Source organism: Pyrus communis, chromosome 3 (genome assembly GCF_041283825.1).
Source record: "Pyrus communis isolate YQ-2024b chromosome 3, ASM4128382v1, whole genome shotgun sequence".
Classification (NCBI taxonomy): domain Eukaryota; kingdom Viridiplantae; phylum Streptophyta; class Magnoliopsida; order Rosales; family Rosaceae; genus Pyrus; species Pyrus communis.
In genome coordinates, this window is record NC_142567.1 from 30,236,191 (window position 1) to 30,263,676 (window position 27,486).

Here is a 27,486-nt window from a genome sequence, read left to right on the forward strand (position 1 = left end):
TTCTTGTAAATTACTAGACCGGGACACTCGAACCGCATTAGCTCTGCCAGAAACGACGTCGTACACATAGTACAACCCCTCTCTCTTAGTGCCACGCCCAATTATCTCCTTAGTCTGAATATCCTGAAGGAGACAAAACGATGGATACATTAGAACAACACAATCCAATTGTTCAGTAACCTGTGGTATGGATAACAGATGATGGGATAAAGAAGGAACAAGCAAGCAATGATGTAGGGGAAGTGTAGGGGTAAGATGCACAGTGCCGGCACCACACACGGGTGCCAAAGTACCATTGGCAGTTGATATATTTTTCCTGTGAGATGTGGTCATGTATTGAAACATATTTTTATCATATGTCATATGATCCGTTGCACCAGAATCTAAAATCCAACCTGCCATTTAATAATACGCAAAATGACAATCACAAGTACACGACAATCACAACACCCTACCAATTACGGAACCACAAGTTGCAAGAACAAACAAGCAGCAGCCACTCACGGCAATTACCCACGGAAAAACAGACAGCAAGCAGATTGCAACAGTAGAGCAATATTCCCACGAGGCACAATACGAAATATAATACACGACACACTTGCTGCAATAAGTACAGCAGCAAAGACACAATACGCTGCAACAAAAAACACACAGCACACATGCAACAGTTGTCTCTTCCTGCAGTCTTTGTTCTCCTTCGTTCCTCACGACACCAGCAGCACGCAGCAAGTAATTGACTTTGCTGCAAGGATGCAGCGGGAAAAAATTGCTGTGTGTTTCCCTTTACGAAAGCAACAGCATGGCACACGAAGTCTTGGCAGCAACACACACACACGGCAGCAGCAACAGACACGGTACAATTGCAGAAAAACACAACAATTTGTACACAACCCTCACGGCAGCAGCAAGGTATTGTGCTGCACAGCAATATACAGCAACAGACTGCACACACAGCAGTACCACACCCACACGGCAACCCTGTTTTCTGCAGAAGATTTGCAGAAATAAGGTCAACCAAGCACAGCGGAAAAGAAAACTAGGGTTTTGGCTCTTGATACCAAATAGAACTTTTACGGGAATTAATATTCTTCTATTACTTGTTTAGAAATATATATACATCAGTACTATTATAGTTTTACAAGGAAACAAATAACATATACACAAACCTACTTAATAAAGGACTCCTATTATTTACATTCCCTATTTTTCCTAATATTGACTCACGCTAACAAAATCACTCAGCCAAAAAGAAATGGATAGGAATAGGGGTATTTTCAAATCACATATACATGAATATGTAATCCGATTCTGATGTCCGGACGGGTTCGATGATAAGACAAACTTCTTATGACACGCTTACCAGAGGGTGTGGGGGTATCCGTCCGGCAGCTTAATTCGGCCATGATTTAAAGGATGTATCAGACTAAATTTCGAATCTTCAGACATAGTCAGCAGCCAACCTAAAGACGAAAAGTAAAGATTACCCTTGATTTAGTTGGAAAATCTTAACCTTTGTGTGGCTGTGAAACTTACGGGTGGTAGCACTCTCTTATCTTTCGAAAGCATAAGGAGTGGAAATTTATGTGTTGATCGTAATTCACTGGATAATTAGTTTTCTTTCGTCGCAGCACATCTCCATGATCCACTGCACCATAAAATCTTCCAAGGAATCCATCCGTTTAGCTACGGAGAAAATAAGCTCTTGAAGATCTGTCCAGTCAAGCATCAAGTCTTTTCATTTTTGTTTTCGGAAAATCAGCCATGAAAAAGGACTTTAAATCCAATATCAAAACAATTAATGGAGCAAAACTTTATTGAAAGGTATATGTTGCTATCTACCAATATGTTTATAAATAAGCTTTTCCAATCTTGAGATTGTCTGTCCTCTTTAGGGGATTAGGAGAGAAAGTTTAATGTTGCAAATCTTTTTTTTTTTTTTTTTTTTTTTTTGTGTACTTTTCCTTTCGAACATATGAAGTTTAATCTCGAGAGAAGAGATTTAGTGACCATCGAAACTCATCCAATGCCAAGTTCTCTGCCCAGCTGACAGCCATTGCATATATACTTAATTTCTGTCCTAGACATGAAAATGTGATTTGCTAATTCTGCAGCAACGTTTAACTTCCTCACACCGAACATTATATTAAACTTGAATAGCATACAAATAGAGTTAAGAAAATTTTTAATGTCAAATGAAAGAATGGAAGAAGTTTGTACCAAACTTGAAATTCCTGCTTATCAAAGCAAACTAGATGTATGCTTTCTATCACTCATATTATGAATTTATGATGCCATATGAAGCTGCAATAATAGATTACTGTGGATGAGGATGCAACATCAATAAAGCAAGTTCTTAGCATGGCAGAAGACTTGATAATGATGTGAACTTGAAAGGTTAAATCGTGTTCCGAAAGTCTTAGTTTCTTGATTAAAAACCTTCGATCACGCAAGAGAGAACTAGAATCAATTCACGCACTGTACGGATGAGGAAACATTTTGCCAATGGTATTGATTTTGATTAACCATAACTTTGCTTCTTCTGGTAAAATTAATTAGTATATCTTCATTGAATAATACCAGATCGCTGTGCAGAGCATGCGTGCTCTATCAAGCTAACTGATCCTCTCAATATAGGTGTATATCCTAGGGAATCATCAATGTTCTGAATATTATGCTTCTCCAGACAGATTTCTGTTAGGAAAATGGAAAATGAACAACAAAACTGCTAATCATTCTGTTTAAAGATAAGCATAGCTTGGGGCAACACTAAAAAGCAATGTGTTTATGCAAGTTTGTGAGGTGTAATCGATCCATACTCACGCAGTCTACGGACCTTTTTAAGCTAGAAAGCAGGATAAATTAGTAACCTACAGGTGCAACCACAGTAGCTTAGAAGGACAAGAACCCGAAAAACCAGGGTTGCAAACTTCAAAAGCAAGTAACAAAAAAGTATAGGGCATCAATGTTTAGATATGTCAAATTAATTTTCTTATCAGGGTATTAATGCATTGAAACAGGACTATGACTCTAGATTTTATTTCCTGTCACGGATTTTTAATCAGGTTTCATTTTTCAGCAAGTTGAAGGGGGGGGGGGGGGGGGGGAAAAAAAACCTAATATGTAGTAGTAGTTAGCTAGGGCACTTGATAAGATTCTAGAGGTGATGTGCTTTCTTTCTCGAGAACTGTTGAAATTAAAGTGATGCAGTTATCATACTTCTACTAATTTGTTTACAAGGAAAAGGGGACTGCATGGAAAAAGATTTATAGCTAGTATCATGAAGGGCACATGCATTTTTCTTAGCAGCATTGATGGTATAACTATGATGGAGGTACAATAGGTACAGTACTCCATATAGGTGCATGTGCGAAAACATCGAGGGCCAAGGAGAGAGGGGGAGAGAGTTTGTAGCTTGGAAGAGAAAATATCATCAATGATGAGCGAATGTTTCTTGCAGCTTTTGAAAGCCTTCAACTGCACGCACGATATGCATTGTTTGGAAGGCCATCTACTTGCAGATTAGTACAACTCTATTTAATCTCCAACCAGCCATGTGATTCTTCCGCAGGAGACAATGGCTACTAATAATTCTCAGTGTTTTTGGGGCCTTTTTCTTGCACTTTCACTTTATTTTACTCACTCAACTTCCACACCTCATGTAACTTTTCTCCCCTAAAGCAGTTCGCCTTTTCGTGCCTCCTTTCTAATTATTATCCTGTTTACTCACTGATTTGGTCTCTGCAGGTTTATATAGTCTATTTGGGGCACAACTACAATGTTCATGTTCCTCACCTCACCTCAAACCATCATCTTCATCTCCTTTCCAAAGTTTTTGCAAGGTTTTTGTTCTAATTCTTTGGCCCGCCCATCTATTTAGCGCTTCAAACTCATTTCCTTCTGGCTCTATTTCTCAACCACTACATCACTTAACTTGGTGATCTTATCTCTCTCTTTGTACTCGTTATATTCAGTGAAGAAGATGTTAAGCAATCCATGCTTTATAGCTACAAGCACAGTTTCTCGGGGTTTTCAGCTAAGCTCAATTCTTCTCAAGCAACCGCCTTGGCCCGTAAGCTAGATAATTATTACCCTTTTCTTTTCTCTGCTTTTAATGCTGCTTTGTTAAAGAGTTGAATGGTGCACCTTAAATCAATAAGCTTAACTTCAGTGTTTAAAAAACATGCATTAATATATAATTGCAGAGATGGAAGAAGTGATATCAGTGTTTCGAAGTGAGACAATGCAGTTGCACACAACTAGAAGCTGGGACTTCTTAGGCCTTACCTTAAGCAGCAGCAGCACTAGTCCTGAAGGGACTCCATTGCAACAAGCCTATGGTGACGACATCATTGTTGGGGTCTTCGATACAGGTTTCTTTTAAATTAATTACTAGGGGAAAGCTGCACATTTTCTACCATTGACAAAACCAAGCTAAGTTTTTATAGTTTGAACATCTGTTTAGGTATATGGCCTGAATCCGATAGTTTCCAGGAAGAGCCACGGATGAGGCCTATCCCCTCAACTTGGAAGGGAGGGTGTGCTAGAGGAGAAATGTTTGAGCCAGAAAAAGCATGCAACCGCAAGCTAATTGGTGCTCGCTACTACCTCAAAGGTTTTGAAGAAGAATATGGGCCGCTAAACAAGAGTGGGAATCCAGAATATCGATCAGCTAGAGATTTTTTAGGTCATGGTACACACACAGCCTCAACAGCAGTGGGTTCAATAGTGAAAAACAATGCAAGTTTCTTTGGCTTAGCCTCAGGAACCGCTAGGGGAGGAGCACCGAGGGCTCGTCTAGCAGTGTATAAAGTATGTTGGGGAAAGGACTATGATGGGAGGTGCTCTGAAGCAGACATTCTTGCAGCTTTCGATGATGCTTTGCACGATGGAGTTCACGTGATATCAGCGTCGTTTGGATCAAAGCCGCCATTGTTGCCGCTGTTTATATCACAAGCTGCAATTGGTTCATTTCATGCAATGCAGTTAGGTGTTAGTGTGGTGTTCTCTGCAGGTAATGAAGGGCCAGATCCCTCACAGGTCTCAAATGTTGCTCCTTGGGGAATTTGTGTAGCTGCTTCCTCTGTTGATCGAATGTTTCCAACCCGAATAATCCTAGACAATAAGCTCTTTGTTATGGTAATCAATACATATAAATCATGGATTATACATGGCATTACATGTTAATTATGAACCAATGATGAACAAGTCAAAGTTTACTTTCTTTGTGGTGATACTCTAATTTAATTAACAGTGGGTCACAGCCCTAATCATTTCGTTGATAGTTGATACATATTTCAGCACTTTAATTAGTTGAGTCATCCATAAAGCTCCATTTCTGTACAGGGGGAAAGCTTTATTACCACACCTATTAAGGCAAAATTAGCAGATGCAACCACATATTTTGTCAATGGGTGACCTCTCTCTTTCTCTCATAATTTTCCATCTGATCTATTAATCACTCGTTAACTATGTAATCTATTAAATCAAAATGCAGGGTTTGCAGGCCAGAGAATTGGATAAAATCAAAGTTTGCGGTCGGAAGAGTAATTCTATGCTTCTCAAGCATAGGACCATACGAAATTGATGAGGCAGAAGTAGCTGCCAAGAAAGCGAATGCAACGGGTTTGATCTTTGTGGAAGCTGAGACGAGGCAGGTTGATATCGACATCATTCCCTCAGTCCATGTCAACCTTGACCAGGGGACTAAAATCAAGCACTATCTTGCTCAATCTCCCACGTAAGTAGTTCTCTAGAGTGGTCAACTGCACTTTTTAAAAATGTAAATATGTTGTTGATATTATTGATATTGTCGATACTAAAAACTAATTGTTGGCAAAGTTGTCGACAAACTTGATTACATTTCAAATTCGTGACATGTGTTAATATTGTGAACTATACCACAATACTACACAGGAAACCTGTCGTGCAGATAGAAGCTAGTAAAACTGTCATCGGTAAGTCTCCAGCGCCTAGAGTTGCATACTTTTCTTCGAGAGGACCAAGCTCACTTGCACCTGATATTCTCAAGGTATCAATCTGCATCACGCTGAGTGTATATATACCATAAGATGTACTTTTATACGGCCGATTATATGTATATGCATTATACAGTAACATAACATGATCCCCATTCCCACTATGGCGCATTACAAACAGCCAGACATAAGTGGTCCAGGGGTCAATATATTGGCAGCATGGCCTCCTCAAACATCTCCCACTTTGACACTTGATGATAAACGTTCTGTGAGCTGGAATTTTCAGTCAGGAACATCAATGTCATGCCCTCATGTGTGCGGAGTCGTTGCCCTTATCAAATCTGCCCATCCAAATTGGTCTCCTGCAGCCATTAGATCTGCTCTCATTACAACAGGTAAGTGTTGAGAGTATCTCAAATTGGAGATGTAAAGTCTTGCATAAAGTGCTTGAAAATTCTTGGTTTTGATATGGATGCTCACATTCTATTAGTATGCACGTACAAAAACAGCTATTGATAATCATTCATGATCATTTGTCACAGCAAACACGAGGGACACATCCCTTGACAGCATTCTAGCAGATGGATCAACGAAAGCCTCCGATCCCTTTGACATTGGTGCCGGCCATATTGACCCCATCAAAGCGATGGATCCAGGCCTCGTTTACGACATGAAAACACGCGATTACATTCTGTTCCTCTGCAACATTGGCTACACCGGTGATCAAATCAATAAGATTGTTCTTTGCTCTCCCGGAACTGATACAAGCTGTCCTCAAGTGCCAACTTCAAATTCCCACATAAACTACCCCTCCATCACAGTTTCCAATCTCCAATACACCGTGACTATCAAAAGAAGCGTCCGTAACGTGGGGAAAAATAAGAATGCGATTTATTTTTGTACCGTTTTGGAACCTGATGGAGTAGAGGTACAAATATGGCCTAGAGTTTTGATATTTTCATGGTTCAAACTAGAAAACACTTATTATGTGACGCTCAAACCGCATAAGAAGTCTCAAGGGAGATATGATTTTGGAGAAATAGCGTGGTCCGATGGCTTCCACAAGGTCAGGAGTCCCTTGGTTGTATCTGTCAACACTACATGCTGCGACTCTTATGAATATTTGCATCACTCCTACTATCGTAATTTAAGCTCATTTTAAATGTCGTTGAGAACTATTATTGGCACTCTAGAAAGTTATTCTGCACTCGATGTGCACGACGACTTTCATCAATAACAACTCACTAAATTGGTTTTTTGTTTTTATATTTTTCAATTCTAGGGGATAAATTTAGTTGTAACATTTCTATCATTATGGACAATAAAGTAATAAACAAAACGTCCTGAGTCATGTTTTATGATTTACTTTGTCAAACGTGATGGTTGACCCTGGCATGCAGAAAATATTTGTCCTACTGACTCTTTAGGTTATCTTCAATAGAGAGGGCTAGAGGTCTACAAGTAAAAAAAAAAAAAAAAGGCCTCATTTACAAAAAACTCATCTCCAACCGATGACCAGACTATAATTCTATAGAGCTCATTAGGCTATTATTTGGCTAAATAGGTATTAGCTGGCTAAATGTGGCTCTCCACTAAGCCCTTATTTTGGCGCTCAGCTCATCAGTTGCAATAATTAATTCAAATTCAACGACTAAATTTGAAAACATCTAACGTCAGTTTAATTAAATTAAGCAATAATTAATTCAAATTCAACGGTTAGATTTGAAAACATCTAATGTCAATTTAATTAAATTAAGCAATAATTAATTCAAATTTAACGGCTAAATTTGAAAACATCTAATGTCAGTTTAATTAAATTAAGCAATAAATTTAAAGTATAACTTAAACCTAATAAATTATTGAGGGGTTATGTTTAGCCCTTACTGTTGGAGATGATATATGAGTATGACCTGACATTATTAATTTAAAAATAATATTTTGTCAGGCTATAATTCTGGACATGATTATATTTAACCCTTTCGGTTGGAGATAGTCTTAAAGAGAATCAGGAGAGACCATATAGAATTTGGAAAAAAAATGCAATTCCCTGAGCTCTCTATTTGTCTGTTGGACTGCATAGCCACATGAAATGACGAGCAAGTATTAGAATTTTTTTCTATTTTAGTTAGAACTGAACCGAATTAGTTATATTTTTCGATTATTAAGGTGAACGGTGCACAATCGGACCCTCCTCATTTCTATCGAAGAGAATCAAGGTTATGTTACATGGACAAAAAGTAACTATAATTTAGCTTATTTTAATTTCACAAACTCAGAGAGAGTAGAACCGTAGAAGAATGATCGTTGGTGAACTTATGAAAAATCAAAAGGTACTTGTCAATTGATGCCTCGAAGAGGAAGAGACTATTTTATCGTTGCGTGATAGATCTTGGAATGTGCTATCCACACATTTTATTTTATTTTTTACATATCTTTTGTTAATTTTTGTCCGTTGATATTTTTCAGTTTATCCAATCCGACACCCAAAAATTAAAAGAATGTGTGAAAAGTAAAAAAAGATGTATAGATATCACATCCTAGATCTTTGTAGGGTTTTACCACATACCCGAGTGCGACGGGGACATCGATGTCATTTTGTAATTAGGGTTTTCAAACTCCTCCTAAGAGGGATAGATTGATTCAGATTAAGATCACCAAGCCAATCACATTTCACCTTGACCCGGAAAGACCAAAAAGGACATTGTGGAGCCCCAATTACTAAAGGCCACGTGGATAATCTGCCCTATAGGAGTGGCCCGATGAGCTCACAACGTGACCCGCAGGTGATTGAATGCGAGTGTTGTAGAGGAGCCGTGGTGCTATTTGAATCACCGCTTTTGGATGAACAAAACCCTCTTTCCAAAAACCCAAACCCTTGGCGGCTGTGAGACCCATTGTTCTCTCTTATCTCTCTCTCACTCGGACTCTGTCTCTGAGCATCGAGATTTCTCTCTCCGATTGCTAAAACCCATATCACCTCTCTCTGGGATTTAGGGTTTTTGGTAATACTTGGGGCAGAGAAGGAGAAGTAGAAGATCTAGCTATCAATTGACGGTCATGGCCACCGTTGCTCCTCCTGTGGAACGTATCCTAATCTAAAACTTTAGCCATCTGGGTATTGTATGTTTTCGATTTTTCTTATTCTAATTGGATCTGTTCTTTTGTGATTGGTTTTCGATGAAACTAGATCTTCTCTACCTTAAATTTGTAGATCGCAGTGAGTTTCTTCTATGGCGTTTGTTTAGCTTTTGAATTGTGGCGCTTTGTGTTGATTTTTGGATTTTTATGCTTGATTTGTGGTTTTGTAGACCGTCTCTGTAAATTTATGGCTGTATGTGTAACAATTAAAGTTCTTGGTATTGGTTTGCTTAATTTTTTGAAATTGGTGTTGTTTGATAAGTAAAGATTGGTGTGTACTTGATTGAATTGAAGTTTCATATCAGGTGATTTTTCTGAATTGTTTATAACTTGTGGATGGACTGAATGATTTACTGTTGAATTTTACCTCCGCGTAAAGTGGTAAAATTCAAGCTATGTTCATTGCTCCAGGACCTATATTTTGTTTGTGTTTGTAGATTGTATATGACTATTACAATAGACACAGTAAAACACGCACTGACAATTAGACATCTCGATCGATTTTATAAAATTGTGTATTTCCTTCACTGTTTACGTTTTTTAGAAGCAGCAGATTTGCTACAGAAGATGTCATTAGACTCTCAAACCAAGACTCTGGAAATTCCTGAGCCTACCAAGAAGGTACCGTACAATTTGACCACAAGAATTGGATCGTGAAAAAGTATTAACAAACTGCATTTGAAACATTCTGCCATTTACGTTATGTGTGATTCTAAGGTTAATTTCATTTTCATTCAGCCTTCTGTTAACCAATACGGTTCTATTGATTCTGGCAATGCTGCAAATGGACAGATCCCATCAGAGCGCTCTGTTACCCCTTTGTTACCTGATTTTGTGGATCCATCTATGTGCTATCTCCCGAACGGTTATCCGTCTACTGCGTATTACTATGGAGGTAAAACTTACGGCTGAACTCTTTCTTAGCTTGAGAATGGTTTATTGATTTATTGGTGGATTGTTAGATTCTACTTGAAATTCATGTGTACTTTCTGATAAGGAAATTCTATGTGTATTTTTTGATAAGGTAATTCATGTGTATGATATGGATGGTTTTGTGAATTTCTTTTAGGCTATGATGGGACTGGCAATGAGTGGGATGACTACTCGAGATATGTAAATCCTGAGGGAGTAGAGATGACTTCTGTAAGTTCTTTTTCCCTTTTGGGTAATGTTTCATGGTTATTGAGTTTGATTTGGGTTTAACATGAGTAAGTTCATTCTCTTAAGTTTATACTTTTGTAATCTGCTTGTGTGTTTTTAGGGTGTTTATGGGGACAACGGGTCTCTGTTATACCACCATGGGTATGGGTATGCACCATATGGCCCATATTCTCCGGCGGGTTCCCCTGTTCCGACTATGGGAAATGATGGTCAGTTATATGGACCTCAGCAGTACCAATACCCTCCTTATTTCCAGCCTCTGACTCCAACCAGTGGACCGTACACTCCCAGCCCTGCTGCCCCTCAAACTGATGTCTCCACCTCTGCAGCTGCTGACCAAAAGCCTCTTTCTGTGGAAACAGCAAATGGAATTTCTAACGGCATTTCGAACGGTGGAAGTGTGAAAGGAAATAGCATTTCAGCTCCCTTATCAACATATCAAAACTCGTCTTTCAACTCCAATGGTTCATATGGAAGGGGTGCTTTGCCAGGACGTGTTCCTACTCCTGGATACCAAGACCCAAGATTTGGTTTTGATGGGTTGCGTTCTCCTCTTCCATGGTTAGATGCCCCACTTTTTTCAGATGGGCAACCTAGACCAGTGACAAGTACAACAATTACTTCGTCAATCTCCAATGGCAATACCAATTTGTCCTCGAGGAATCAGAATTACCGTCCAAATTCTCATTACATGGTATGTTGGTCATATGCTTTATATTTAATTATTTTTATATACTTTGCTTCGTAGTCTTACTTCTGGAGACTACCTTATTCCACCAGTGGAAATGTCATCTGCATTGTATGACATGACTGTTCAATTTTGGCCTTGGCTGGAAACCAAACCTCTAACCTTTTGGTGTGAGAACATCTAAGGCAGGGAGGAATCTTGTTATTGGATATCCTTTAACTTGTTGAAGCCTTGATGGTTAACACTTAGCAGTCTTCCAATCTAATAGATGTTCTGTGCAGCTGAATCTGAATATTTACTTTAAATGTTCTACTGAGATGTGTTCACCCTTACAAAACAAATTTCATTTATTTTATCCACAGGGTTTGCACCACCCAAGGCCATTGTCAGGAATGGGTACATCTCAAGGGTTTATAAATAGGATGTACCCAAGCAAGCTGTATGGTCACTATGGAAACACAGTTAGATCTGGTATGGGCTTTGGGTCTCATGGTTATGATTCACGAACCAATGGACGCTCATGGCTTGCTGTTGACAACAAGTATAAACCCAGGGGAAGAAATGGTGGCTACTACGGATATGGTAATGAGAACATGGATGGATTAAATGAACTAAACAGGGGACCTCGGGCGAAGAGCTCCAAGAATCAAAAGGGATTTGCCCCTAATGCATTAGCAATCAAAGGGCAGGTACCAACGAATCCTAGTAATGATGAGGAAAAGGAAAAAATCAGTGTCCCAGACCGAGAACAATACAACAAAGCAGATTTTCCCGAGGAGTATACCGATGCCAAATTCTTCATCATTAAGTCATACAGTGAGGATGATGTTCATAAGAGCATTAAGTACAATGTTTGGGCCAGTACGCCAAATGGCAACAAGAAGCTTCATGCTGCGTACCAGGAGGCTCAGGAGAAATCTGGTGGCTGCCCTGTTTTTCTTCTCTTTTCGGTAAGCATCATCCATTGCTGTTAGGACTTGTGAGGTTATAAATTAAAGTTTTATTGGGTTTGTAGTAATTTACTTGTTTTCTTTTTAGGTCAATACCAGTGGACAGTTTGTTGGCCTTTCCGAGATGTTGGGCCCCGTTGATTTTAACAAGAACTTGGAATACTGGCAGCAAGACAAGTGGAATGGCTGTTTTCCTGTCAAGTGGCATATCGTTAAAGATGTTCCCAACAGTTTGCTGAAGCACATTACTCTTGAAAATAATGAGAACAAGCCTGTTACCAACAGTAGGGACACTCAGGAGGTATGTCCACATCTTAGTGTTTCATTTTTTCTTTGACCTTCTTTATTCTTCCCTTGTGAATGTTAATCTTATGGGTTTATGTAGGTTAAATTGGAGCCAGGGCTTAAAATAATTAAAATCTTCAAGGAACATATAAGCAAAACTTGCATTCTGGATGACTTTGGGTTCTATGAAGCCCGTCAGAAGACAATCCAGGAGAAGAAGGCTAAGCAACAGCAGTTTCAGAAACAGGTAAATATGCCTTCCTGTTAATTTTGCTACCCCTTTTGTATTCTTTCTTATTTTGCTGTTAGGAGATAAAGTTTAACAATTCCAAATACTTGACATTTACCCTGTTGAAAATACCAAAAAACAGGTATGGGAAGGAAAAACCAATGATGAGAAGAAAGTGGTGGCAAATGGGCAACTGAAGACTCAAAATTCATTGGAGGTTCCCGCCGAGTTGACCAAGGAATCTGTTCCGGCTGTGAATGGAAGTGAGGACCCGACAGTTGCAGAAAATGGATCAATTGCATCTGGAGATGCCCCAAAGGGTGCTAAGCCAGTTGTGTCAGAGAAGAGGGTTGTAGCGAACGGGGTTGCGAATGGTTGATAGTTTCTGCCTTGCGTAATGGCGGTCCATGCTCTTGTGGTGTTCTTGTAAAGGTTTGCGTTGGAAGTGTGCTGGTGTTAATGAATATGTTGAAGAAAACTAGTATCCAATGCTCTGCCTACTTGTGTGGACCGCCGTCCTGATGACCATGACTTGCCCTGCTAGAATAGTCAATAGTTCATTGAGGAATGGCAAGTCAATAATGTCTAGAATTTCTTGTATCTTGTTCTTGAGGCAGGCTAGGGATCCGAGTAATCGTAGTAGTTCCACCCCTCCTCCCTCCCCCACAGTTTTTCATTTGGGCTGTCTATTTACAGGTGTTTTCGCAGAAGCTCTAACAGGTTTTGGGTTGCCTAGGATTTTGGGTTTAGGGTTTCTTCTATTCCAGTCGTGCTTATATCTCTACTATGTGTTTTTTTTTTCTTTAATTTTTTTTTAACTTTCTCCATGTTTTACCTTTTGCCTTTTACTAGTTTGGTTATTTCCTGTCTTGTATGTCTAGATCATACCTCCTCCTCCGTTGGGGAGTAAGTTTTTTGCGTTTGTATTTGTAAGTGAGCTAGAAGCAAGGTGGGAAAATATTGCAATATAGTCAGCTTTAAGAATTTACTTTGTTTCGTGTCGTGTCTCTGTTTGTTGTGCTCATAGAATTATTTTGCTGAAAATTTTAGTGCCAAAAATTAAATCAAGGGGGATAACTTGACTACTTGTAAAAGTTGGTATGGTAGCTATTCTTTTTCTTTCCTTTAGTTTTATTTTGTTGAAAGCAATAGCATCGCAGCCTCTGGAACCTAACTTACGAATTATGATGGAGAAGAGGATAAGCTCCGCTGGCCCTTTTGTTACGGTCTGGTATGCATGATTCATATGTAAATAACTTTTATAAACCATTCACTCTCTTTCCTCTCTTTGCTAGGGCTTACGATGAAGAGTCGCGTTGGATACTAATCCAACCGTTTAAAATTGCACCCTAGTAAATTAGTAACACGTAGGGCAAATTTTCTGAACCAAACACTAGTTAAAAGTACGAGTAAAATTATTTGTCGCTATATTTGCCTCACCATGTCTGAAAAATACTTGTAGATTTTGTTGTAGGATCCAAATGTCCCTTATCATTGGTGTCTATGAAGTTTTTCAAGTCTAAAGTCTTTGAAATTAGCTCAACCGGTTAGGAGGGTATGGCCTACTAAATTAGGGTTATGAATATTCGAATCATAGAGTTTTCTATTTTTGAAAAGTTATCTAATAGAATTATATTGTTGTATCGAGGCTAATACTGGCCCAAACTCGCCCTGTACCAATACAAAATATTAAATGTGTCATGCTTGTTCGACTAATTGATCAACATAATGTATTTATACTCGAATTTGAATTCTCGTCTTATAAATTACAATATTTTGAAATTAAAAAGTTATTTTTGTCAAGATAAAAAGGATGTAAATAATCTAACATATCTTTAGCCCTTTAGACGAAGAATTTTTTTTCTTCATATATTTAGATAAATCATAATATTTTTGTTGGGATTGGTTGATAAAAGGATATTCCATAATTCATATTATAAAGAGAGATTATATTCACACATCCCAAATTACTTCTTTCATACTTTTTTAATAGTTTCTACACATCACTAACACTTGATAGGAAAATATTAAAAAATTAAAAAGATGTGGGAGAAGTAATTTAGGGTGTGTAAATATAATCTTCCATAAAGAGAGAAAATATAAATACCACGGCTAAAGCCAAATTTGAATGAATGACTTGGTTAGGGACGCTGCTAAACCAAGACATCTATAAATTTCTCCCTCTTCCCAAAAACCCCTGTAAAACCCCTAAAACCCTTTCGTGTTTTAAGCAAGCAGCTGAGGCCGCTCTCTCAAGAGTCACTCTTCGTCGTGGCGACCACCGTTTCCCCGCCTGCGGATCGTATCCTTACACTTTGCACTGATTCTTCGTTTTTTGGGCTTCTTTCAACTTTTTGTTTTCGTATTTAGGAATGTTGGCTTTGTTATAGATGTATGTGTGGGGATACATCACTAGATCTGCCACTTGCTTCGTCTTTGAGTGCTATTAGGGTTTCTCTGTGACATAAAAGCTGTTGCTTTTCTACTTTTGAATTGGGATTTTGTATTTCTTTCAAAAAAAGTTCTGCTCTTATTTTTATATGAGTTGTATTTTCCGCTTGTTTGTATCTACTGTTGTATTTTGTATTTCCTTGACCCTCAGGGTTTTCTTCAGAAGCTGCAGACTTGCTGCAGAATTTGGCCTTGGAATCTCAGACCAAGGGACCTGATGATATCCCTGACCCTGCCACTGCCAGGAAGGTAATTCTCGTCTCTGCGCTTATTCTCTCGTCTTTATTTTTTAAAATAATTATAAACTTTTTTCGTTTTAACATGTGAATAAACTGTAATGGAGATTGATCGATTGATCAGTGAATTTGTGTTTCGAGCTTGATTATCAATTTCGTGATTTTCAGCCCATTGTCGTGACTGCTAAGAGCAAGTCTTATGTTCAGTCTACATCCCCATTACATAAGGATTTTATGAATCCATCTGCGTGCTATCTCCCTAATGGTTACACACCTTCTGCCTATTACTATGGAGGTAATGCTTATGTGCTGTCTTCCATTATCACATCTGTTATTGGATTTTATTATATAAGTGCTCAGCTACGAGTTTCGAATTCCATTGTCATGTTGAAAACCCATTAGGCAGTGAACGCTCTTATGGTTTATATGGTATTGATGATTCTGTTGTTGATGGTCTGGGTTTTATAGGCTATGGTGGGACTGGAAATGAGTGGGGCGGGATCTCAAGTTATGTTAATCCAAATGGAAGCGATGTGAATTCTGTGAGTTCTACGTAGTCTGTTTTGTCAAAGGGTCTCTACCTACCAGAGTTGTATTTTTCTGTTTAAATATTCTTACACCTCTCAGGTGATTTGAATTCTAAGGTGGATATTCTCTGAGAAACTCTTTTGTGTCATCATGGTTATGGTTATGCACCCTACGGCACATATTCGACATCGGGGTCCCCAGTTTCAACTGTTGGAAGTGATGGTCAGCTTTATGGACCTCAGCAGTACCAATATCCTCCGTATTTTAAGCAGCTTAAACCTAACAGTGGTTCACACACCCCTAATTCAGCTGTTCCTTCCCAGGGGACTGTCTCTACAGCGAAGGATGCTGGCCAAAAGCCCTCACTTGTGGGAACAGCTAATGGGAATCCTAATGGTGTTGCGACCAGTGTGGGCAAGAAGGGAAATACTCCTTCCGGTTTCTCAAAACCAACAAATAAAAACTCATCACTGAATGTAAAGGGTTCCTTCAGTGGACACTTTTGATACAATATATGGTTTTGATGGGTTGCTAACTCCTACCCCATGGTTTGAATGGCCAATGTGTTCAAATGGACTGGGTAAACCAATGACTGGAAATACAGTCAACAGAACTCCATCTTCCAAGAATCAGACTTCCCGATCAAATTCTCAATTCATGGTACGCTTGCCTATCACTGTTTACATTTCGTACTACTTTCTTTTTGCTTCCCTCCTTCCCGGCTAGTTGAAACATATATAGTTAGATCCGAGAAAGTTGGGACAGATCTCCAAGTAAAATTGGAATGAAATGTCACGCTGACCCGTTCTTAGGATTAATCAATCTTCTGTTCAAATGTTTGTACCTAGTATATCTGTGTGATATTAAACACATTTACCTGTGATCTGGTTAATTGAGCAGCGAGTTAACTACAAGCTTCAGATTTTTCCCTTTTGAATTTGGATGGGGAACCAAATGGGTAGTAGTAGTAGCTTTTCTCTTGGAGTTCACCTCACTGGAAAATTGATTGATCCGATTGCAACCCTCCTTTTTTATTACTAGTTATGCTTTAGGTCATATTTCATCTATTGTGGAGTGATTTTATATTTGACCGAATGATCTGACTTTTATAGATTGTTCTTGGAGGTGGCCTCTCAAGGATTTCTGTTACGTGACTTTGTAGGGTTTGCACCACACGAGGATGGGGTACGGTATGGATACAGCTAACGGACTTGTGAATGGAATGTATACCAATGAATTGTATGGTCAGTATTGGGACCCAATTAGCCTTGGTATGGGATTTGGAGTCAATGGTTTTGGTATGCATAGAAATGGAAGTGGGTGGACAGCTCTTCAAAACAAGTATAAAATCAGCGGGCAAGGCAGTTCCTTTCGCTTTGGTAACCAGGACTTAGAAGGCTTGGATGAGTTGAACAAGGGACCTAGAGGTAAAAGTTCAAGAAATCAAAAGGGAAATTCACCTGATGCTGTAGCAGTTAAGGGGAGTAACACGCCGCTGAATAAAGCTGATGATGAGAAGGATGCAATTAGCATAGTGGCAGAGCAGGAGCAGTACATCGGGACAGATATCTGTGATCATTATGCTGATGCTAAGTTCTTTGTTATTAAGTCATATAGTGAGGATGATGTCCATAAGTGTGTCAAGTATAATGTTTGGGCCAGCACACCAAATGGAAACAATAAGCTTCATGCGGCGTACCAGGACGCTCAGGAGAAATCAGGTGGCTGCCCTGTGTTTCTGTTTTTCTCGGTGAGCACCATTATCCACTGCATTAGTCCATTATTTCATTTGTTGCTTTCCTTGGCTTAGCTGCTTCTTCTTTCCCTAGGTGAATGCCAGTGGCCAATTTGTTGGCATAGCAGAGATGGTGGGGCTGGTAGATTTTAACAAGAATGTGGAATATTGGCAACAAGACAAGTGGACTGGCTGTTTTCCAGTTAAGTGGCACATTGTAAAGGATGTACCCAACAGTTTGCTAAAGCACATTATCCTAGAGAACAATGAAAACAAACCTGTCGCTAACAGCAGGGACACTCAAGAGGTATGTCTACTTATTTTCTTCATCTTGTTATTCCTTTATCTTGTCTGGGGTTAAGCTTTATGTGTTTACACAGGTCAAGCCAGAGCAGGGGCTTAGAATGATCAAGATATTCAAGGATCATTCCAGTAAAACAAGCCTTTTGGATGATTTTGAGTTCTATGAAGCTCGCCAGAAGACAATTCAGGAAAATAAAGCAAAGCAGCAGATCCGGAAACAGGCAAGACTTTTGCCCTTCATCCAGTAATTCTTATTTTAGAAGCGTAGTTTTATCCTTTCCCTTCAGGACCTCCATGCGATGCAACTGTTTCGTATGCATTAAGCTCTTTTTCTTTTCTTACTGCTACATTTATAATTGCTATTAATTAAGCCACTTTGATTGAGAAGAATTGATTGTATTCTCTGTTGATTATCTAAATGAGGCGCTCAAATTACTAGATTCATTGGGAACTGCCTTAGATTTGATCAAGGAAACGACACTAAGTGCTGAGACTGGTGAAGAACTGAAGTTGTCGGAGAATGGATCAGTTGCTGAAACAGGAGGTAATCCCAAGGGTCCAGAACTAGCTGTGACCAAGATGATCGTAACAAAAGAGGTTGCAAATGGTTGCTAGTTTGCTAGTTTGTTCAATGCACATTAGTGGCTCGTACCATTGAAGGTTTTATTAGTAGGATTGACTGCATTCAGTGAAGTCTATTAGTCAGAGTATGAATAGGTGTAATTTAGAGATTTCCATGCGCCAGGTTATTCTTAATGTGGGTCGGTTTGTTTTAACAATAGTTGCTCCCATCTCCCTCTTATGCTGTTTTTGCTACTCCTTGTTTGTGGGGAGATTATTGGCTGTTTCGGGGGATAAAACCCTTGATTGTATGCTAGAATCTGCCCTTATGCTGTGAAAATGGCTTGGCTTTGTGGCTTTCTATTTGTTTGTGTAAATTACATTTTGCACCCTTAAATTTGGGTCACATGGCAAATTTATACCTTAAAATCTTTTGAACATTGCAGTACATCAACTTACGGATTCGTTGTAATGTCACACATCCGTTAAATTGATTGTTAAATGATGATGTGTCAATTTTTTACTAATGTGTTATCACATGTGCCACATGGACAAACAACCAATTTAGATAAAAAATCGTGACTTATAGCTTATTGTTTTTGTGAAAAACGAATTATAGCTGTTAGTTTTTGTGAAAAAACAAAATTGAGTTTCACATATCTTCAAAAAATTTCACTTTCATACCTAACATACTATTTTATTTCGATATAATACATCTTACATTTTCCATCTATTGGTCCGTTAGGAGCTGACGTGGTTGTCACATTTGTGCGATGTATTCCGTCTCGTTTTTGTGTGCGGAGCTTGCCTCGTTTTGCATCCAGAACTTTGCCCTGTTTTCTGTGAGCGGAGCCTGCCTTGTTTTACGTGTCATGGTTCGCTTCGTTTTGCATGAGCTAAGTCTGTCTCGTTTTGCGTGAGTCGAGCCCGCCTAAAACCTATGTTTTTTTTAACAAAATTGCAGATTTTTTTATCTTCTCAAAATATTTTTCCTGAGCATTAAGTTAAATTTTTAAGGAATTTGGAAGCAGTTTTACGGTTAATTGAGCAACAAATGTATACTTAGTAGAATATTTAAACCCAAAACAAAAAAAATAAGTGAAAAATATAGTGGTGAGGTCGAGAACATTTTCAAATGGGGTTCTACACTCAAAAATCACAACAGAAAGTCTCACCTTAATTTTCAAAACTTCACAGTGAGGCGAAGGTGAAAATAAATATATTTATGTACAAATTTGCAAAATCAACTGAAAACTGTGAATGTTAACCCACGTTTTTTTTTTAGAAAAATGATTTTTTTTTTTTCGTGAAATATTTTTAGTGACCATTAAGGAGAACTTTATAAGGTATTTGGAAAGCCGACTAAAAATCGTGAGTTAACACCCACGTTTTTTTGGTAAAAAATGCAATGTTTTATTTTTGCAAAATAATTTCTGCGAGCATTAAGTTAAAGTTTTTAAGGAATTTGGAAGCAGTTTTATGGTTGAATGAGCAACAAATGTATACTTAGTAGAATATTTAAGCCCAAAACTAAAAAAATAAGTGAAAAATATAGTTGTGAGGCCGAGACATTTTCAAATGGGGTTCTACACTCAAGAATCACAACGGAAAGTCTCAACTTAATTTTCAAAACTTCACAATAAGGCAAAGGTGAAAATAAATAGATTTATGTACGAATTTGCAAAACCAACTGAAAACCGTGAATCCTAACCCACGTTTTTTTGAGAAAAATGATTTTTTATTTTTTCGTGAAATATTTTCAGTGAGCATTAAGGAGAACTTTATAAGGTGTTTGGAAATGATTTTATCATTTATTGAGCAACGGATGTATACTTAGTAGAATATTTAAGCCGAAAACTGAAAAAATAAGTGCAAAATACAATAGTAAGGACAAAAACATTGCCAAATGGGGTTCCACCCTCAAGAATCTCAACGGAAAGTCTTACCTTAATTTTCAAAATTTCATGGTGAGGCGAAGGTGAAAATAAATAGATTTATGTATGAATATGCAAAACCGATTGAAAACCGTAAATGTGAACCCACGTTTTTTGGGGGAAAATGCAAATTTTTTAATTTCTGGAAATATTTTCTGTGAGCATTAAGGAGAACTTTATAAGGTGTTTGGAAGCAATTTTATGATTTATTGAGCAACAAATGTACACTTATTAGAATTTTAAGCCGAAAACTGAAAAAATAAGTGAAAAATACAATAGTGAGGACCAAAACATTGTCAAAGGGGGTTCCACCGTAAAGAATCTCAACAGAAAGTCTTGCCTTAATTTTTAAAATTTCAAGGTGAGGCGAAGGTGAAAACAAATAGATTGAACGATGATTTATGTACAAATTTGTAAAACCGACTGAAAATCGTGAGTGTTAACTCACGTTTTTTTGGTCAAAAATGCAAATTTTTATTTTTGCGAAATATTTTCCATGAGCATTAAGGAAAAATTTATAAGGTGTTTGGAAGCAGTTTTGTGATTTATTGAGCAACAAATGTATACTTAGTAGAATATTTCAGCCGAAAACTGAAAAAATAAGTGAAAAATACAATAGTGAGGACCAAAACATTGTCAAATGGGGTTCCACCCTCAAGAATTTCAATGGAAAGTCTCACCTTAATTTTCAAAACTTCACATTGAGACGAAGATGAAAATAAATAGATTGAACGGTGATTTATGTATGAATTTGCAAAACAGACTAAAAACCGTAAGTGTTAACCCACGCTTTTTTTGGCAAGAAGGCAAATTTTTATATTTGCAAAATATTTTCGGCGAGCATTAAGGAAAACATTATAAAGTATTCAGAAGCATATTTACAAATTATTGAGCAATAAATGTATATTTAGTAGAATATTTAAGTCAAAAACTAAAAAAATAAGTGAAAAATATAGTAATGAGACCCATAACATTGTCAAATAGGGTTCTACAGTCAAGAATCTCAATGGAAAGTCTCACCTTAATTTTCAATACTTCACTGTGAGGCGAAGTTAAAAATAAATAGATTGAATGGTGATTTATGTACAAATTTGAAAAACCGACTAAAATCCATGAACCCACGTTTTTTTTGTGAAAAATGCAAATTTTTTATTTTCGTGAAATATCTTCTGTGAGCATTAAGGAGAACTTTGTAAGGTGTTTGGAAGTAGTTTTATGATTTATTGAGCAACAAATGTATACTTAGTAGAATATTTAAGCAGAAAACTAAAAAAATAAGTGAAAAGTACAATTGTGAGGACCAAAACATTGTCAAATGGGATTCCACCCTCAAGAATCTCAACGGAAAGTCTTATGTTCATTTTCAAAATTTCAGGGTGATGCGAAGGTGAAAATAAAGAGATTGAACGATGATTTATGTACGAATTTATAAAACTGACTAAAAATCGTGAGTGTTAACCCCATGTTTTTTTGGTCAAAAATGCAAATTTTTATTTTTGCAAAATATTTTCTGCAAGCATTAAGGAAAACTTTATAAGGTGTTTGGAAGTAGTTTTATGATTTATTGAGCAACAAATGTATACTTAGTAGAATATTTAAGACGAAAACTAAAAAAATAAGTGAAAAATACAATAGTGAGGACCAAAACATTGTCAAATGGGGTTTCACTAGCAAGAATCTCAATGGAAAGTCTCACCTTAATTTTCAAAACTTCACATTGAGGCGATGGCGAAAATAAATAGATTGAACGGTGATTTATGTACGAATTTGTAAAACCGACTAAAAACGGTGAGTATTAACCACGTTTTTTTGGTCAAAAATGAAATTTTTTATTTTTGCGAAATATTTTCCACAAGCATTAATGAAAACTTTATAAAGTATTTGGAAGCATATTTACGATTTATTGAGCAAAAAATGTATATTTAGCATAATATTTAAGCCAAAAGCTAAAAAAATAAATGAAAGATAGTCTTAAAATCACCTGTAGGTGAGGCTTATACAAAAAATGGCAAAATTTTGTTTTGCTCAATAGTCTTTCATCATCTTTTGGTTGATAAAGAGGGTTCTATTAATATGTAGAACAAACTATCATATTCATGTTCTTCAAAATATATTTTTTTGTGCATAGAGCCAAACTCGTTTTTTGAGCACCCGAGAGTTTGCCTCGTTCTACGTGTGCAAAGCCCGCCTCATCTTGTGTACCTGAGTTCACCTCGTACTGCATGTGAGGTGTTTGCATTGTTACATGCCAGAAGGTTGCATCGTTTTGGCATGCACAGAGCCAACCTCATTTTTCATGCACTGGGCTGGCCTCGATTTGTGCGACGTATCCAGTCTCGTTTTCGTGCGTGGAGCTCGCCTCGTTTTGCATCAAGAACTCCTTCCTGTTTTCTGTGAGCGGAGCCCGCCTTGTTTTGCGTGTCATGGTTCTTCATTCTGCGTGAGTTGAGTCCGTCTCGTTTTGCGTGTGTCAAGCCCGCCTAACACTCATGATTTTCTTAATAAAAATACAAATTTTTTATTTTCTCAAAATATTTTTCTTGAGCATTAAGTTAAACTTTTTAAGGAATTTGGAAGCAGTTTTACAGTTGATTGAGCAACAAATGTATACTTAGTAGAATATTTAAGCCCAAAACTAAAAAAATAAGTGAAACATATAGTAGTGAGGCTGATAATATTTTCAAATGGGGTTCAACACTCAAGAATCACAACGGAAAGTCTCACCTTAATTTTCAAAACTTCACAATAAGGCGAAGGTGAAAATAAATAGATTTATGTAAGAATTTGCAAAATCGACTGAAAACCGTGAATGTTAACCCACCTTTTTTGGGAAAAATGATAAGTTTTTATTTTCGCGAAATATTTTCCATGAGCATAAAGGAAAACTTTATAAGGCATTTAGAAGCAGTTTTATGATTTATTGAGCAACTGATGTATATTTAGTAGAATATTTAAGCCAGAAACTAAAAAAAAAATAAGTGAAAAATATATTAGTGAGGCCCAAAACATTGTTAAAATGGGATTCCACCCTGAAGAATATCCAAGGAAAGTCTTATCAAAATTTTCAAAACTTCACTGTGTGGCTAAGATGAAAATAAATAGATTGAACGACGATTTACGACGACTGGACGAGGATCGGTAGCGTGGTACTAATCTTTCTCTATCGCAATTTATTTATATATTTTCTACTTTTATGTTTTTTCCTTTGAGAGTTTTGTTTTCCTACGTTACTTTATTTGAGTAACCAATATTAAATTTAAATATCTTTAAATTTAGGTTTTAAAACGTTGATAGAAATTAAAAAAAAAACCAAAAACAAACAAAAATTTGAAAAAGGGGGATCTATACAAAGCTAGCAATTTTCACCAGTAGAAGTCTTGCGGAACTTCAGTACCAAAGTACCGATCGTGTCCTTTTCTATTTTATTTATTTTCCGCTATTTTTTTTTCTTCTTACGTTACTTTATGTAGATTTAAATACCTTTAGACTTAGAGTTATATCTTCATTTTCTGTGTTTGGGCGACCAATCCTGCCTCGTTTTTGGTGCGTAGAGCATGCTGCGTTTTCAGTCAGCATAACCTGCCTTGCTTTTTGTGCACCCAGGTTCACCTCATTCTATGTGCGTGGACTCCACCTCGTTTTGCATACGTCAAGCCCACTTAACATCCGCGTTTTTTTTGTAAAAAATTCAAATTTTTTATTTTCACGGAATATTTTCCGTGAGCATTAGGAAACTTTATAAGGCACTTGAAAGCAATTTTTTTCGGTTTATTGAGCAACAAATATGTATTGGTATAATATTTAACCCGAAAACTATGAAAATAAGTGGAAAATATGCACGTGAGGCCCAATACATTGTAAAATGGGGTTGCACCCTCAAGAATATCAACGGAGAGTCTTACTTAATTTCCAAAACTTTACGGTGAGGCGAAGACAAAAATAAATAGTTTGAACTATGATTTATGTACGAATTTGCAAAACCCACTAAAAACTGTAAGTGTGAACCCGCGTCTTTTTTGAAAAGTGCAAATTTTTATTTTCACAAAATGTTTTCCGTGAGCATTAAGGAAATCTTTATAAGGCATTTGAAAGTGGTTTTATGATTTATTGAGCAACAAATGTATATTTAATAGAATATTTAAGTTGAAAACTAACAAAATGGGGTTCCACCCTCAAGAATATCAACAAAAAGTCTTACCTTAAGTTTCAAAACTTCATGCTGAGGCGAAGGTGAAAATAATTGAATTGTATGATGATTTATGTATGAATTTGCAAAACCGACAAAAAAAACGTGAGTGTTAACCCATGTTTTCTGTCAAAAAATGCAAATGTTTTCCATGAGCATGGAGGAAAACTTTAGGAGGCATTTGATAGCAGTTTTATGATTTATTGAGCAACGAAGGTATATTTAGTAGAATATTTAAGCTGAAAACTAAAAAAATAGTGAAAAATATACTAGTGAGGCCCAAAACATTGTTAAAATGGTGTTCCACCCTCAAGAATATCAACGGAAAATTTTACCTTATTTTTCAAAACTTCATGGTGAGGCGAAGATGAAAAGAAATAGATGGAACAATGATTTATGTATGAATTTGAAAAACTGACTAAAAACCGTGAGTGTTAACCCACGTTTTTTTGTGAAAAATGCATGTTTTTTTATTTTTATTTTCGTGAAATATTTTCCATGAGCATTAGTTTTCCATGAGCATTAAGGAAAACTTTATAAGGCATATGGAAGCAATTTTATGATTTATAGAGCAAAAAATGTATGTTTGCATGGAAAAATATATTTTGAAGAACATGAATATGATGGTTTGTAGTTGTGGTAAGAGAAATAAAAGAAACTTTACGGTGAGGCGAATGCAAAAATAAATAGTTTGGACGATAATTTATGTATGATTTGCAAAACCGACTAAAAACCGTGAGTGCTAAACCACGTTTTTTGTGAAAAATTCAAAATTTTTATTTTCGTGAAATGTTTTCCATGAGCATTAAGGAAATCTTGATAAGGCATTTTAAAGCAGTTTTATGATTTTTTGAGTAACAAATGTATATTTAATAGAATATTTAAGTCAAAAACTAAGAAAATAAGTGAAATATATACTAATGAGGCCCAAAACATTGCTAAATCGGGTTCCACCCTAAATAATATCAACGAAAAGTCTTATCTTAATTTTCAAAACTTCACGGTGAGGCGAAGGTGAAAAGAATTGGATTGTACGATGATTTATGTACGAATTTGCAAAATCGATTAAAAACCGTGAGTGTTGACACATTTTCTGTCAAAAAAGAAAGTTTTTATTTTTGCGAAACGTTTTCCGTGAGTATTAAGGAAAACTTTATAAGGCATTTTCAAGCAGTTTTATGAATTATTGAGCAACAAATGTATATTTAGCAAAACATTTAAGCTGAAAACTAAAACAATAATTGAAAAATATACTAGTGAGGCCCAAAACATTTTTCAAATGGGATTCCACCCTCAAGAATATCAAATAAAAGTCTTACCTTAATTTTCAAACTTCACGGTGAGGCGAAGGTGAAAAGAATTGAATTCAACGATGATTTTTGTACGAATTTGCAAAACCAATTAAAAATCGTGAGTGTTAACCCACGTTTTTTTGGTCAAAAATGCAAATTTTTATTTTTGCAAAATATTTGCCGCGAGTATTAAGGAAAACTTCATAAGTTGTTTGGAAGCGGTTGTATGATTTATTGAGCAACAAATGTACACTTAGTAGAATATTTAAGCCAAAAACTGAAGAAAAAAAATATGTGAAAAATACAATAATGTGGACCAAAACATTGTCAAATGGGATTCCACTCTCAAGAATCTCAATGGAAAGTCTCACTTTAATTTTCAAAACTCCACATTAAGGTGAAGCTAAAAATAAATAGATTGAACGGTGATTTATGCACGAATTTGCAAAACGGACTAAAAGCAGTGAATGTTAACACATGTTTTTTTTGTCAAAAAAGAAAATTTTTATTTTTGCAAAATATTTTCTGCGAGCATTATGGAGAACTTTATAAGGTGTTTGGAAGCTATTTTATGATTTATTGAGCAACAAATCTATACTTAGTAGAATATTTAAGCCGAAAACTGAAAAAATAAGTGAAAAATACAATAGTGAGGACCAAAACATTGTCAAATGGGGTTCCACCCTCAAGAATCTAAACGGAAAGTCTTATCTTAATTTTCAAAATTTCACAATGAGGCAAAGGTGAAATCAAATAGATTGAACGATGATTTATGTACGAATTTGTAAAACTGACTAAAAATCGTGAGTGTTAACTCACGTTTTTTTGGTCAAAAATGAAATTTTTTATTTTTGGGCAATATTTTTTTAGAGCATTAAGGAAAACTTTTATAAGGTGTTTGGAAGCAGTTTTATGATTTATTGAGCAACAAATGTATACTTAGTAGAATATTGAAGCCGAAAACTGAAAAAATAAGTGAAAAATACAATAGTGAGGACCAAAACATTGTCAAATGGAGTTCCACCCTCAAGAATCTCAACGGAAAGTCTTACCTTAATTTTCAAAATTTCATGGTGAGGTGAATATGAAAACAAATAGATTAAACGATGATTTATGTACGAATTTGTAAAACGACTAAAAATCATGAGTGTTAACCCATGTTTTTTTTGTCAAAAATGCAAATTTTTATTTTTGCGAAATATTTTCTGTGAGCATTAAGGAAAACTTTAAGACTTGTTTAGAAGTGGTTTTATGATTTATTGTGCAACAAATGTATACTTAGTAGAATATTTAAGCTGAAAATTGAAAAAATAAGTGAAAAATACAATAGTGAAGACCAAAACATTGTCAAATGAGTTCCACCTTCAAGAATCTCAACGGAATGTCTTACCTTAATTTTCAAAATTTCACGATGAGGCGAAGGTAAAACTAAATAGTTTGAACGACGATTTATATACAAATTTGTAAAACTGACTAAAAATCGTGAGTGTTAACCCACGCTTTTTGGTGAAAAATATAATTTTTTATTTTCGCAAAATATTTTCCGTGAGCTCTAAGGAAAACTTTATAAGGCATTTGGAAGCGTTTTTACAGCTTTTTGAGCAATAAATGTATATTTGATATAATATTTAACATGAAAACTAAGAAAATAAGTCAAAAAACACAGTTGTGAGGCTCAAAACATTGCTAAAATGAGGTTGCATCCTCCAGAATATCAACAAAAGTCTAACTTTAATTTTCAAAATTTCACAGCGAGGCGAAGGTGAAATAATTACATTGAACTATGATTTATGTACAAATTTGCAAAACCAACTAAAAACCGTGAGTGCTAACC

The 27,486-nt window shown here is 36.5% G+C and overlaps 2 protein-coding genes and 1 pseudogene across 8 annotated transcripts; all 3 read left to right on the forward strand.

Moving 5' to 3' along the window:
• Nucleotides 1-1,434: 1,434 nt before the first annotated feature.
• Nucleotides 1,435-7,336, forward strand: UNE17 (Subtilisin-like serine endopeptidase family protein). The gene is made up of 11 exons (XM_068454892.2): nucleotides 1,435-1,821; nucleotides 3,458-3,658; nucleotides 3,745-3,839; nucleotides 3,972-4,069; nucleotides 4,203-4,370; nucleotides 4,463-5,136; nucleotides 5,344-5,411; nucleotides 5,495-5,737; nucleotides 5,914-6,028; nucleotides 6,157-6,370; nucleotides 6,518-7,336. Exons 2-11 carry the CDS (start codon nucleotides 3,575-3,577, stop codon nucleotides 7,135-7,137), a joined length of 2,379 nt encoding a protein of 792 aa, XP_068310993.1. The 5' UTR covers nucleotides 1,435-1,821; nucleotides 3,458-3,574; the 3' UTR covers nucleotides 7,138-7,336.
• Nucleotides 7,337-8,617: 1,281 nt separating this feature from the next.
• On the forward strand, nucleotides 8,618-13,410 carry LOC137715970 (YTH domain-containing protein ECT4). Of its 6 annotated transcripts, none has more exons than XM_068455343.2 (9): nucleotides 8,618-9,060; nucleotides 9,661-9,734; nucleotides 9,852-10,008; nucleotides 10,183-10,256; nucleotides 10,375-10,968; nucleotides 11,325-11,912; nucleotides 12,001-12,213; nucleotides 12,298-12,444; nucleotides 12,569-13,410. In XM_068455343.2, the coding sequence occupies exons 1-9, from the start codon at nucleotides 9,033-9,035 to the stop codon at nucleotides 12,803-12,805; spliced, it is 2,112 nt and encodes a 703-aa protein (XP_068311444.1). In that variant the 5' UTR covers nucleotides 8,618-9,032; the 3' UTR covers nucleotides 12,806-13,410. The 6 variants fall into 6 exon arrangements, with proteins under 6 accessions (XP_068311444.1, XP_068311446.1, XP_068311445.1 ...); XM_068455345.2 differs by having other exon boundaries at nucleotides 8,750-9,060; nucleotides 9,658-9,734; nucleotides 9,906-10,008; XM_068455344.2 differs by having other exon boundaries at nucleotides 8,750-9,060; nucleotides 9,664-9,734.
• Nucleotides 13,411-14,583: 1,173 nt separating this feature from the next.
• LOC137715971 (YTH domain-containing protein ECT2-like) lies at nucleotides 14,584-18,441 on the forward strand (annotated as a pseudogene). Its single transcript, XR_015960408.1, has 9 exons — nucleotides 14,584-14,728; nucleotides 15,041-15,126; nucleotides 15,282-15,408; nucleotides 15,582-15,659; nucleotides 15,774-16,301; nucleotides 16,804-17,391; nucleotides 17,471-17,683; nucleotides 17,757-17,899; nucleotides 18,072-18,441. The product of XR_015960408.1 is annotated as a YTH domain-containing protein ECT2-like (transcript).
• Nucleotides 18,442-27,486: the final 9,045 nt, after the last annotated feature.

What these genes read in the sequence shown, in the direction of transcription:
- UNE17 (XM_068454892.2), top strand. Translation starts at nt 3,575, where the DNA reads ATGGCTACTAATAATTCTCAGTGTTTTTGGGGCCTTTTTCTTGCACTT. An exon ending in TATCTTGCTCAATCTCCCAC is followed by an intron (nt 5,738 to 5,913) that starts GTAAGTAGTTCT and finishes AATACTACACAG; the next exon opens with GAAACCTGTCGTGCAGATAG. An exon ending in TTGCACCTGATATTCTCAAG is followed by an intron (nt 6,029 to 6,156) that starts GTATCAATCTGC and finishes CATTACAAACAG; the next exon opens with CCAGACATAAGTGGTCCAGG.
- LOC137715970 (XM_068455342.2), top strand. Translation starts at nt 9,033, where the DNA reads ATGGCCACCGTTGCTCCTCCTGTGGAAC. An exon ending in CTGTTTTTCTTCTCTTTTCG is followed by an intron (nt 11,913 to 12,000) that starts GTAAGCATCATC and finishes TTTTCTTTTTAG; the next exon opens with GTCAATACCAGTGGACAGTT. An exon ending in AACAGCAGTTTCAGAAACAG is followed by an intron (nt 12,445 to 12,568) that starts GTAAATATGCCT and finishes ACCAAAAAACAG; the next exon opens with GTATGGGAAGGAAAAACCAA.